We start from the raw sequence: 14,001 nt of genomic DNA on the forward strand, positions 1-14,001 counted from the left end.
ATGTTATTCTACTTTGGCTTAAATACTATATTTATACTGCCAGGTGCACAAAGAAACATATTAATTTACAAAATGCAATATCACAAATGAAATTTCATTATGAAACACAGAAAATTATCTCTTATAAGAATGGTAAAAAGGAAAAGTTTGATACCCAGTGGAACAGATGGAATCTGCTATTCTCTTAACTTGAATCTTTACACACTCTCTTTCTCTTCTCTCTCTCTCTCTCTCTCTCTCTGCTCTCCCCTCTATCTTTCTCTCTATTGTTTCTGTCTTTCTTAAAATAAAAAACACATCATTCTGTTTCTTTTGAAATATGTATATAATGCTGTATGTTGTGTGAATAAATAAATTAAAAAAAAAAAAAAAAAAAAAAAAAAAAAAAACTCTGTCAGCAACATATTTTCTCGGCATACGAACGTGCGTTTGATTTTTCCTTTCAAAAAAACAATGGTTACTTTCTGATCCAGATGTATAAACACATTTTTTGAATATATGCTTTAAATTCTTCTCTCTGTTTTGTTGTAGCGATGAGTTTGGAATCTTGTCATTTTCTATAGATACTGGAACCTAACATGTACATGTAGTAAAATTCTGTTTTGTAGTTACTGTCTTTTTTAACATATATCCATGCCGATTTAGAAAACTACGTAAATGTAACGTACATTTCAAGATATATTTCTGTTTAATAAAAAGCTAAAAATTCATCTAAAAATTCATCGTTTTGTTTCAGTTTATCAAAAAAAAGATTCTCTATGTAATCACATTGTGTTATATGTCGCAAACACCACTATAAAGACACAATTGCCTTAGAATATGAGTAGGTAACGTACATTTCAAGCTTGTAATAATATGTAAATTAGTAATAAGAAAATTTGAAAAAAAAGCAATTATTGACATGAAAATCATTTCAATGAAGCGTTTTAAGGCAGTAATATAAGAAATCATAATGTCACAAACGAGGTTATTTGTCATCAACTACATGAATGTCACGTCAATTCGGTAACGTTCATTTCACATATTATTGGAGAGTCCCCTCCACCTCAGTTCATTACCATTCTTTTGTGCTGTTTCGCTGAAATTGACACCGGTCGTAGCCTATAGTTACTTCTACCTGTGTGCAAGGGTACAGACAAAAAAATATAAGAGTCAGACGTATTTTGCTATGATCTAACAAATGCTCGTGTTTGGCCATTGAAACTGAACATAAATCTATTCCAATATATCCATCGACAGTTTGTTAACAATTTCATTTAGTATGTTGCAACATCGTTTTTCAAAACACAAACATACGTGCTTTTCAGCAGATTTGGAAAAATATAACCCAAAATGCAATGATTCAAACAAAACTGAGTATTGTGTGCCTTTCAGTATTTGAAATGTACGTGACCGTCTTGTGTTCTGGGTTTAGGCCTATTTGTTTCTTTTTTTTCTATTTTTTGTTTCTTTTTTTACCAATTATAAGCCTATGCATACCTTGTTTTAAATTATCAACAACAATTAAATTAATATTGACGAAAAGTCGCATATTAAAAGTAAACAAACTGCAAAAAGGTTGCCAAAGATGAATTTAAGACACTTAGAAATAAATTTTCTAGCATATGGTAACAGTCTACCACATTTACGAGGACTGGGGGTGCATTTAGATGGATTTATGTGGCCAGTTGTCAAATGGATTGTAACGATAATTTTGTTTCGCTCGTGTAAACGCAATTCATTGACTAAATTTTAAAAAATGTCAGTTAGAAATACGTAAAATGTACGTTACCATACGTAACGTACATTTCAAATATAAAAATCAATTCTCTTCCACAAGCGTACGTTAGACACGCAATATATTGATACTATTTGAACTTGCATACCATAAGAAATGCATCATACAGGTTTCCTATTCAGAAATATATACCAGGTATCAAAATTATATTACATATAATTGACCTTAATATATTTTTTTTCCTCCGCAGAAACGTTTCTTTTCATTAATTTTTGGATTTAGCCGACCTCCAACCTTTGAAACTTTCCTTTGTGTACACATTCGAGTGTGTGAAAGTATGAGAATACAAGAAAATTCGTGCGAGATTCACTTAATTCAAATTTCATGGTAACGTACATTTCAGTCACGTACATTTCAAATGATCACTTTTCATGTAAAAAATAATTTTTAATTGTGTTAAGCAAAACGTCTTTGCCAGTTTACAGGATACAAGGGGTTGCTTATTCAGAGTCGTCTCATATTTTCTACTTAATATATATTCTTAATGGAAGAATATAGGTAACGTACATTTCTTTCTTATCTCTACGATTGAAAATGTCTTTCATTCCGTAAACATATTTATAAAAGTTGCTCAAATTGTTCAATTTCATGTTACATTATCTAAGTAGGAGTAATTAATCTATTGAAATTTCAAATTTAGCCCATCAATAAATAAAGGAGAACAAAACTATCAGGTGTATAATCTTTGTGTTTGCTTGTAATGTGGTTGAAATAGAATTAAGCGACAGGGACATTGCACAATAAAAATTATTTATTATCACAAAGAAAATGTATTTATTGTTATGAAAAGAAATATATATGATACAAGGTTTAACTTATCAGAAAATTTTTACTTAAGAATCAAAACTATATGCTACACAGAGGGGATTCAGAATAATATTTGCCTCGGCGACAGTAACGTACATTTCAAATAGGCTACTATATTTGAATTTGGAACTCCTTAAATACCCTTTCAGATCGATAATTATACGAATTCTTATTCATTGTTATATGACTATTTATAATGTTGATTTAGAAATTACATCAGTGATATTTCTTTCAAATGAAAATGAGGCGACATTATTTGAGCCCTTATATTGAGAATGGGTGATAAATGCATTGATCTTACAAATTCTCTTGATTTTCTTGACCATCACAATCTAAATGTACTTTGTGTACTTACCTGTGCCATGTTGAATTCTGCAAACATATTCTTTGTGTAAATGTTTGAATCGGTGATAAATACATTCATCTCTGTATCTTCACATCTGTGTGAAAGAAAATAAGTTTTTTTTATGAATGTTTACAGCATTTCAATTTAGTATGTTTACAGCTCATTTTTGGGTGATATTAATATTATTGGCACCAATATGTGCATGTGTATCTGGCAATAAATTATGAAAAATGGTAAAGCAGCAAACTTTATATGATATTAACAATATAATATAATACATGAAATATTAAACTGTAATAACAAAAAGAGTTTTAACTTGCAGAATATAGTATTTACAACATTCACAATTTTAATGCAAAGCATACTGAATAAAAGATTATGGCCAATTTAAACATAATTTTTTGTTCCACATGGCTACTGACTTTAGATAAGGAGATTTTCTTCCTGTTAAGGTGTGGCACCATGTATTGTAGCCCACACTGAGAACCAGGGCACAGATAAACAGCAGCAGGCACACAGTGATACACACAATACAGGTCACAAAGGCATCCAACCAGGAACTGCAATAGTAAATAATGGTCAGTTTACAATGCATGTACAAACTACAACTCAAGTGTAAAATATCCTCAATTTCCCTAATCAATAATGAATACAATTTTATAGGTGATCATCAAAAATTCCATACAGGTCTGCATGTATTAAGAAAACTCGTTAACCAAAAAAATTCAGGATAATAACTGCATTTGGCCATATCTATAGCTTAAAATCACCAACTTAATTAATTACTCCTTTATTTCTTAATGAGGAATTCTTTCAGCACATAAAATGAAATTGCACTTTGGTGCAGTGATGGTTTTGAACTTCAAATGAAATCTTAACTTTTCAGAACACAATGTATGAAAAAAAATGGCTCCCAAGATGTATTCCTTCAGAGCAATTGCTCAAAGTTGATAGTTTTTGGGCTTTGTACCTTTACACCTATGTAAGTGGATTTATGACCATAAAGTTACTTCCTGAAATAAATAATAAAGCCTTATCCTGGTTTACTGATTAATAATTCAGCGTATTATAAACAGCCATATTTATTCATGCCTCACTGCATTCCTGGTGATAATTACTGTGATATACAGTTACTCAATAGATATACATGTACTATTACATTTTTAGCACAAAAGTTTCAAAAGCAGCAATATTTAAACTAGCTACTGTGAAATCACTAATTTTATGATAACCCAATGAATTGTGTCCTCCCTTTATATAACATATTGATCTATATTAATGCAAAGTTTTACTCTAGTTATTGAAATGTCAGTGCCAGACATGTGTACATATCACCAAAATGTCACAAGACCTTGATCTAAAAATAAACTGTTTAAGCAAAAAGGTTTAAAAAACAAACAAACAGAAAAGCGACAAATTTTGCCAAGATTTTATAAGTGAAGTTTTTTTATCCTCTCTGATGCTATTTATTATATATAATCTATTCTGATGTCTGTAAATGAAATGTGTAGTTATTATTTAATAGTAGAAATTAGATCCGCCTCTTAAAAACGTACATTACCTGTCAGTGTTTTTGAACAAATAAACTGATTGCCATATGATGTAAAACACTGAGATTATCATAATAATAACGCCAACGAATACAGAAAATCCACAGTCACTGTAGAGACCCCATTCGATGTTCATAAGAATCACACTCTTTACATCTGAACTGTAGTTCCAAGTCCCCTTTGCTCCAAGTAAACAATTTCCATCAAATTCCTGCAAGTTTATTGACACCGGAATAAAAATAAAAAAAGAACCAAGAAATGACACTAAAAACGCAATAACTTGTGATAGGAGAAGTACATTCCCCATCCCCATATTTGAAGTCACTGTCTCAGTGTATCTCACTTGCTATCTGTTGCTACTTTCACATCCCGAACCAAAAATCTCATATGCTGAAGAGTTCCAAAAATTGACTTCCGGTTAAACAGGGAAAAAATGTCGATTCTGACTGGAGACGAAGTAAAGAATGAAATCGAGGGGCATCAGGGTAAGAGGAGCATTTTTAAAAGCGCATTTTTAGATAAAGTTATTATTGGAAGGATCAATTAGTATGTGCAACATATTTAAATGAAAATCATCGTGTTTATTCTATGTTTCTACTTTCGATATCTCGGTAAAATTATTTGTTTGGGATTATGTTTACACCAAAATGATTGTTTTTGTTTTCTTTTTTAAAGTTATAAGTGTAGAGTTTTATTTCTTAAATGAAACTGATTTCACAGCATCTTTAAGTTTATCAGGAATACATAATGCATTCATTCATTGTAGACTACGATCTGCATATTAAAGTTAAGTACAGTCGAACTACCGCGAGGTCTTGCTATAGAACGAAATAGACACAAGGAGTCACAAAAAATCAGCAATCTTTACATTAAATTCTGTTAATGTTATAAGAAAGAAAACAGGAAAATTTTAGGAGATACTGGACAGTTATTTTATAACCATTCATATGGAAACTTGTATTCACAAGTAAAGAAACAGTCATTGTCCCCATTGTTTGGACGGGTGCACGATGTTTCGGCACCGCGACGGTTCGGCACTTCATCGCGAAGACGTTTCGGCACCCCGATGTTTCGGCACCGCGACGGTTCGGCACTTTTATATGACGTTTCGGCACCTCAATTTTTTGGGAAGAAGAAAATAAATCGTATTTGTTTTATGTCTAAGTCTGTATTTGTTAATATTTGTGCATATTTTTTTGGGAAATAAATTGTATCTATTTTATTTCTAAGTCTGTATTTGTTATTATTTGTACATATTTTTTTGGAAATAAATCGTATTTATTTTATTTCTAAGTCTGTTTTTGTTATTATTTGTACATAATTTTTGGGACATTTTTATTATAAGGTGAATTATTGGTGGAACATTAAATATAGTAAAAACTGAATTGATAATTTATTGATAAGGTAAATTATTCGTTGAACATTATTAAATATAGCAAAACTGAATTAATAATTTATGTTCAACTAATGTATGTGCGTGTATACAAGTCATGTCTGGTCTTTTCAGCTAAATAACCAATTTTTAAATGTCAAAGTTATATTATAAAATTGTCAACGGAATATATTTTCAATGAGGGTAGAACAGTAAAGGTATCCCTAGCACACAGGGTATAATACCGTAATGTGTCAGATTCATGATGACGGTTGAGGAGGGTAAAGAAAAATTCCAGCAAATTCAATAAGTGACAGTGTGTCACTTTTCCCAATACACAAGATATAACGCAAGGTGTCAGAAAATGAGGGGCCTATATGAAGGATTCCACATGATTTCAATGTATCACTTGTTTCCAAACATCACCAGAAGAAAACCAGAAATGACAGGTATGTACAAATATATACATGTATATTGTAATATAATAATGCGTAGTTTTAAACTTGATTGTATTTTGCGTTGAAAATGACTGATAAAAAAAATAATAAAACGCTTGATTATTTTGAACTGAAAATATAAAAATATATATCGTATAATTAAAAATAGTTTAATTATACTAGTATATTATCATGCTTAAAGGTATTACGTGTATTTTTAAATAAGATATATAAATTTTCAGTGAATGCTAGTTTGTCTAAAATACGAAGGAAAAAAAGATATTGCATAGCAATGATATTTTTTCTTGATAGAAATATTTAATTACGGTTAGACAGTGTACATAACAAAAATAAGATATGATTGTACATGCATGCGATGAGTGATATAGTACCGTAATTTTTAAGCACAACTCAAATCTTATACTTCCATAGAAATGAATGACATTTGCAATTTATCATTGATAACAGTAATATTTTATTTACGTCTGCATCAATATAATGCCATGTGTATTTTTTTCCTCAAATAATTAATTTCCAAATAAGAAATGAATATAGGGGTCATTTATCAGGTCTGCTGCATCCCTATAATTATTAAGTTTTACTGCTTAATTATACGACCTCATGTAGATTTCTGTGAAGTCTGCTGCTGTTAGAATTTATTGCACATACAGTGTAAGTTATCATCTCAATAATTTCCAGTTTGGCAGTGATGTGTTAAGTGATAATTAAAAGCTGAATAGATTGATTAATGCATAAAGAAAGGCAGAATTTTGAACTTGTCAAGGTTACAATTTCTAAAATATTTTATAAAATTTGGTACGTTCATTGTGTACCAAAATAAGTCATATATATACAATATTTAATGCTAAATCTTTCCCATATTTCCTTGACGAAGTTATTAGTTTTTTAATTTTTTTTTTTATAATAAATGATATGAGTTAAGTTCCGTGCTGATTTTCACATTGTGCCCAAAAATTTAAAACAAATTATAGTTACGGTTTCTTTATATATGGGATTTTTTTTTTTTTTTATTACTTTTCAAAACATATATCTCAACCTTTTTGGAGCTACTAGACTAAGTATTCCATCTTGAAAGTAAATTGAAGTGACATTAATATATGCAGTGAAAAAAGTTTCTCAACATTACATTATGTTAATATTGAAACTTTAAGTTTTTACAAAAATATATGGATTTGTGATGTTCTCTTTATCAATTTTTTGCTTTTCCAGACAACTGCATCAGCTGCAATACCTTTGTTCGACCAAGACAGGAGGCGCTTCAGTGCGACAGATGTCAACATTGGCAGCATCGAACTTGCAATACTGGTAAGAATTTAAAGTATTAAATCTAGATTATATGCTGCTGGGATTATCAATTTAAAATTCAAAATCTTGTAAATCCTAAAATCTAATCAAGGTATAATTCAACATTTTCAGGCATAACCAGAGCTGAGTACAGAAGATTAGTGCACGACCAGGAAGATTTTGATTGGACTTGCGAAGGTTGTACCAACAACTCAGAGGTTCCATCACAAGATGACGAAGATGATGTCAACAACACATCAGATGTTCCAGATGCCACTTTCCAAATGTCCCTGACTTCCTTGGTGGATCGAGAGAACATTTCGGAACAGGTACATTCAATATTAACGTGATTAAGAATGTAAACGTTAGCTTCCAACATTCCAATTGTACTATATATTACAGTTTAATTATTCATTTTAAAGCCTTTTCTGTTTCCTATGTCAAAGAAACTTGAATAGTTGGTGTACAAGAGTTAGGTAGAAAAATAATTAATAATTTTAGCACACGGAGGATGAAAGAGAGGAGGAACCAAATGAGGACAACACATCAACAGCCCCAGCAGATGCCACATTTCACATTTCCTTGGGTTCCTTGATTGATCCAGAAGACAGACCTGTGATTGATCCAGAAGACAGACCTGTGGTGGATCCAGAAGACAGACCTGTGATTGATCCAGAAGACAGACCTGTGGTGGATCCAGAAGACAGACCTGTGGTGGATCCAGAAGACAGACCTGTGGTATAATTTCATTTTATAGTATCAGTATTATAAATGATAAACATTAAATTTTAAATTATAATTATGAATATGAAACAGTTACACTGAAATAGTTATATACATGTATGAATATTCAATTTTATTAACTATTATTTAGAATCAGCAAGAGGACCAGTCCTTTGTAGCGGACACATCTTTTGCTGTTCCTGCTCCTGTAAACGAGGATTCCATTAGAGAAGAAATCATTGGTGACATTCCAGAGGAGGATGAGGCTGTGGTTGCTGAGTATGCAGTGGTAGACGCAGGAACCAAACGGGGCAAGAGGAAACTGGTAGACAACCGTGGATTCCAGTATACTATTAAGGTAAAAAAAATTATACAAAAGAGGAAACATTTTTGTAAAATAAAAATTTATGCAGTAAACAATGTAAAAAGTTTTAATTTACGCAAAAAATAATGAAAACATTGTTTCTACATACTCTTAAAATTTAATTTTAAACTTTTATCAGAAGCAGAGAGGAGATGGCTCTATCTACTGGAGATGCAGCAAACGTGGGAAGGAGCAGCACTGTCCAGCCACAGTGATTCAAAAAGGCGACACCTTCCAAGAAGGCCTTAAAAATCACGTTCACCCTGCAGAGCCAGGAGTCCATTTAGCCATCAAAATGAAAGCTGAGGTAGCTTTTTCTTCTTATTATGATAGTCAATAATACATATGTATAGTAAAATATAATTAATTAAGATTATTAAAATATTTGTAAGTACTTTTTATAAACACCATGGAATAGTTTGTGCTTTTTGCACATTGTAAAACAGTCACCAAATTATTCAATAGTAGCATTTTAATTCATTATATCTTTTCTTATTATATGTATTAACCTTTTATACTATAGGTGAAGAAAAAGGCGGTGGATAACATATTTACAGAGTCTGCACCCCGCATTGTAGAAAATGTCATGAATGCCGCTTCAGATGTTGATGCTCCCCCTGCCAGTCGTCCAAAGCCTGCCAACATGACAAGGATTGTCAACAGGGTTAGACAGAACCTGCGGCCTCAAGATCCGAAGGATTTAGATTTTGAGGTAATTTCAACAATTACAAAACGTTTAATTTAAGATTAAATTATACATTTCTGTATTTTATAGAAACTGACATGTTTTGTAAATTTTCTAGCTTGACATGGGCTTCCTGGAGCATCAGATGCCAGACTTCAGACATGTTGATGTCTATGTTTCTGGCCGTCGACATCTGCTGATGTATACGGACTACCAGCTGCAGCTCCTGGCTAAGGCCAAAACCTGGTATCTGGACGCCACATTCCGGGTTGTCAACAAACCTTGGTATCAACTCTTCACCATCCACTCCTTTATCCGCAGTGGTGCTAACATGAAGCAAATCCCTCTGGCATTTTGCTTCATGTCTAGCAAAAGAAAGGCTGATTATTATGAAGTAAATTTATCAAACAAAAGTAATTAAGAATAATGTTACTATTAAAGTAATGAATTAAAAAAAATTGACATTAAATTTAAAAAAACGATATGAGTATATAGCAACAAATTAAATTACTATGAAACCACCTTGTAATAATTTAAATGCTGCATACCATATTAAAGGTTCTTGCAATTTTGCAGGTTCTCAGGACAATTGATCATCTCCTGCCAGACAACATCAGTCTCCATGGCTTTGTTGTTGATTTTGAGGCAGCCATTTGGAGGGCAGTGCAGGAGAGATTTCCTGGATATGTTATACAAGGCTGTGTGTTTCATTGGACCCAGGCCGTGTACAGAAAGGCCCAAGAACTGGGTTTGCAGGTACACACATGTATTTTAAACAAAATCTTTAATGGATAGACTCACGGCATTTCTTTATTATATTGTAACCATAAGGGCCTGTAATTAACACATTGTATTTAATTTTACGTAATCACTATATGTATAATCTTTTTGTCCCCTGTGATTGTAACAGCAGAAAAACAGTTTACACAAAATATCCATTTCTTAATAATATTCTTTAATTATGACATAATAAGAGTTTTTATGTTTTCAAATGCTTATAAATGACAGAATATGTTGCACAGTATGTGTATTAAATAAATAAATATTTCTTTATAGAGGGCTTACAACACAAGAGGAGAGGTGCACGAGTTTATTCGTCAAGTGCTCGCCCTCCCTTTCTTGCCACCAGAGCACAAAGTCGAGACATTCCACCATTTAGATCGGCATGTACAGACGGACTTGCTCGATTCCCTCATGGAATACGTGTGGCGCCAGTGGCTGAATAACCCCACCTTCCCTGTTCGGAACTGGAGTGTGTTCATGCTCGCCATTCGCACCAACAATAATGTAGAGGGATGGCACAACAGCAGAGTTGGTCAAAAATGTCCTGTTCCCTTCTACTTGTTGCTGGTGGGATTACACAAAGAGGCAAAACAGATCCCCCTCCAAGCTAAGTTGATCTCGGAAGGGAAGATGGTGCTCATCCATAAGAAAAGGACAACAAATATAAACGGAAAGCTGTTTGCTGCATGGAAGCAATATCCGGAGGGGGAAATGACTAGCAGTCAGCTTTTGCGGCGTTGCGCCAATGTGTATGGACCCAGTGATTAGACTATGATCCTTTAATTCTGATATCAATCTATATTTGTATATATATATATTTATATACCATCTGTATGATAGAGCGCCAGGTCAAATACAATGTACATGTAATAGTGTTATTAATTTAAATATGCATAATAATTATATGTAAATGTTTATAAATGTGACGAGAGTATGAAGTTAAGAAAAAAACAGATACATTTGTTTCTTTTTTTGTGATGATCTGCATTAAATCAATTTGTTTTAAATATGACACACAAATCAATTGTTTGTGTTTTCTTTACTTCTTATGAAATAATAATATTTTTTTAATGGAAGGGAAAATAAATAATCTATCCTTGTTCTGCATGAAATAAATATCTGAATAGAAAAAATTGCCAGTCCCCTTAAACTTACTTCTGACTATATTTACGGAAAAAAAGTTAATACAAGTCAATTTACGGTTATGAATAGTAAAATAAAAAAAAAAATTGGGGAGCATTTTTTTTAACAGCTGTAAAACACAAGTAATACTAATTTAATATCCCTGTAATTAATGTAATAACCCATGGTAGGATATGTAGTAATAATACCTTTGTGTAACACTAGATGGGTTAAAAATTAAAAACAAAACAAGTGCTTGTGATGTACATGTATGTAGATAACTTGATCGAGGCTTCAATAAATATTTATGAATATAACTATCATAAAATAATTACCAGAATGAAAATAAAATGTTTATTTAACCATTCAGTGTTTAAAAAACGTGAAATTATTCCATTTTCCTGTAATACATACCCATTCTAACTTGGTTGCAAAATCCTATCTTTCAGCTCGATTTCCAAGAGTTACTTATACTATTAATCAGAAAGATGATTTCAAACAGACCTATTCCCTAAAAGTAATATACAACCACAAGTTATATGCTGTTAAAGTAATTTTTCTCACAATATAAGTCAATATTTAGATAGGTGCCGAAACGTCGGGGTGCCGAAACGTCGCGGTGCCGAAACATCGTCGCAGGTGCCGAATCGTCGCGGTGCCGAAACATCGCGGTGCCGAAAAGTCCAGAATTCGTTTGGACTGTAAGGGAGAGATTTGCATACACATGTGAGGAGGAAACAATGTGTACAGAAAAATTTTATATGTGATGTTGCACAATGTCATATTTCCTCATTTGTTTGACCAATAATTCTTCATAGTAAAAGAACTGTAAACATTTTATATTGTATTCACTGAGAAGGAATGATAGATAAGTGTCACTCTTGAAAAAAAAATGCCTAACATGGGTAGGGTTCAGGAGGACAGTCGGAAGAAAAGGCTCTAAAATAAACTAAATGACAAACTCGTAAGCACACAATGACAAACCTTTAGATCATATTCTTTTTACATGAACTAAGAACATTAATGCATTCAATAGTAGAAAACATATGAGGTTTATACTGAAGTAAATAAAAAAATTGATTGCTTTCATGTCATTCAGATTATGAGTTCCAATTGTGTAATAAAATTGTTGGATTTTAATATTCAGAAGTAGAGAGTAATGAGGTGGAGGGTGAGGAAGTGAACTCCGAGTTAGACAAGTACTGGAAAGCTGTGAGGGACAACCCAGGGGATTTCACAGGCTGGACTTACCTCCTCCAGTATGTGGAACAAGAGGTAAGACGAAAACAAAGTTATTAAATATTAAAACTATCTATGGTATGTAACTTCTAGAGTAAAATTTACTACTCTCTCTAGTGTATATCATGTTTATCTCATTTGACTCCGGTAGAAAAAACTGGATCAAGCCAGAAAAGCATATGATGCATTCTTTGAGCATTACCCATACTGTTATGGCTACTGGAAAAAATATGCTGATATGGAAAAAAAACAATCAGGACCAGAGAAGGCAATGGAGGTAATATTTCTAAAGAAACGTAAAAAATGTATTGTTATATGATATCATTATGTGGAAACAAAACAACATTTGCAAAGGGAGACAATATTTGAAATGCATTATTAGGCACATCGACGTATTTAAGATTGAATGAGAAACTTCCTGCTTCTAAATATAATGCATCTGTGATAGATAAACAGTACATTTTGTTATGGCATCAATATTGAATAAAATTGTTCTTTCAAACTAACTTTTACAAAAATATCTGATATTTGTAAGTCCCCTGTTTTACTTTTCAGGTATTTGAGAGAGGTACACAAGCAATTTCCTTGAGCGTAGAACTTTGGTTACATTACATAAACTTCTACACAGAAGAGTATGGGAAACTAGAGAATGGAGAGGAAGGAATTAGAGGGTGTGTTATTAACTAATATTAGATGAAGGAATAAAAGGATATCATTAAAGCCGAAAAAGAAGCATCTATTTGACATTGATGTCATTTGCTGTGATTTTATTTTTAGAATCTATGAGAAAGCTGTAGCAGCATGTGGTAAGGATTTCCGATCAGACAAACTCTGGGACACGTACATATCCTGGGAGGAAAACCTGATCAGTAAAACAGCCCTCTATGACAGAGTCTTACAGATCCCAACACAGCTCTACAGTCATCATTTTGAAAAGTAGCTAAACAAACGTTTAAGCTTGAGAAATATATTGTAAAATGCATAGAGAAGAAAGGAGATTAATAATAATGACATATTGGAATTGTACCTAAAAGTACCATGTCACAGGAAACTGCTGAATATCATACAAGTTAAAAATCATGCTCATTTATTTCTAAATTGAGTTACATTTAACAAGAAATAATACCCCTGTTACATAAATGTTAACGAAAAGATATTCACCTGCTAAATGAATGCTTGCAGAACTAGCTGGATCAGTAAAACTTGTCATAATTTCCTGACTTTTTACTTTCAGTTTTAAACATCATGTCTTGTCCCATCACCCAAAAGAAATCCTTACCCTGGACAACTTTCTCCAGCTCAGGAAGGAGGTCGTGGTGGGGACGTCCGAGTTAAATCCAGAGGAGGAGGCTGCCGGGGATGATGGGCCTCCAGGGGTGATAGGACCACCTGGGGAGGATGCACCACCAGGCATGGAAGTGGAGGGAGATAAAGTAAGGGGTGCTCTTCAGACTTACAATTAATTCGAAACTCAAAAGTACAGAAAAAAGG

General features: G+C 32.6%; 3 protein-coding genes across 3 annotated transcripts; 2 read left to right on the forward strand and 1 right to left on the reverse strand.

The window, feature by feature from the left end:
- Positions 1–2,939: 2,939 nt before the first annotated feature.
- Positions 2,940–4,804, reverse strand: LOC134259133 (transmembrane protein 179-like; the record flags this gene model as incomplete). Its single annotated transcript, XM_062741737.1, has 3 exons — positions 4,492–4,804; positions 3,353–3,490; positions 2,940–3,024 (listed from the first exon to the last, which is right to left on the reverse strand). Coding segments are annotated over exons 1-3 (525 nt in total), but the record flags the coding sequence as incomplete, so codon positions are not given.
- Positions 4,805–4,816: 12 nt separating this feature from the next.
- Positions 4,817–13,943, forward strand: LOC134259144 (pre-mRNA-processing factor 39-like; the record flags this gene model as incomplete). The annotated part of the gene is made up of 6 exons (XM_062741747.1): positions 4,817–4,965; positions 12,419–12,546; positions 12,662–12,787; positions 13,066–13,181; positions 13,288–13,446; positions 13,745–13,943. Coding segments are annotated over exons 1-6 (780 nt in total), but the record flags the coding sequence as incomplete, so codon positions are not given.
- Positions 7,876–10,917, forward strand: LOC134259125 (uncharacterized). The gene is made up of 8 exons (XM_062741726.1): positions 7,876–7,923; positions 8,096–8,332; positions 8,469–8,675; positions 8,821–8,988; positions 9,205–9,393; positions 9,485–9,760; positions 9,943–10,122; positions 10,423–10,917. The coding sequence occupies exons 1-8, from the start codon at positions 7,879–7,881 to the stop codon at positions 10,915–10,917; spliced, it is 1,797 nt and encodes a 598-aa protein (XP_062597710.1). The 5' UTR covers positions 7,876–7,878.
- Positions 13,944–14,001: the final 58 nt, after the last annotated feature.

This window comes from Saccostrea cucullata, unplaced genomic scaffold, assembly GCF_032062105.1.
Source record: "Saccostrea cucullata isolate Sc308-1 unplaced genomic scaffold, CSIRO_AGI_Scuc_v1 ctg15544, whole genome shotgun sequence".
In the NCBI taxonomy this organism is placed as follows: Eukaryota; Metazoa; Mollusca; class Bivalvia; order Ostreida; family Ostreidae; genus Saccostrea; species Saccostrea cuccullata.

Coding starts and splice junctions, on each gene's coding strand:
- LOC134259125 (XM_062741726.1), top strand. CDS start 7,879: ATGTCCCTGACTTCCTTGGTGGATCGAGAGAACATTTCGGAACAG. Junction 7,924..8,095: donor GAGAGAACATTTCGGAACAG/GTACATTCAATA, acceptor TAATAATTTTAG/CACACGGAGGATGAAAGAGA. Junction 8,333..8,468: donor ATCCAGAAGACAGACCTGTG/GTATAATTTCAT, acceptor ACTATTATTTAG/AATCAGCAAGAGGACCAGTC.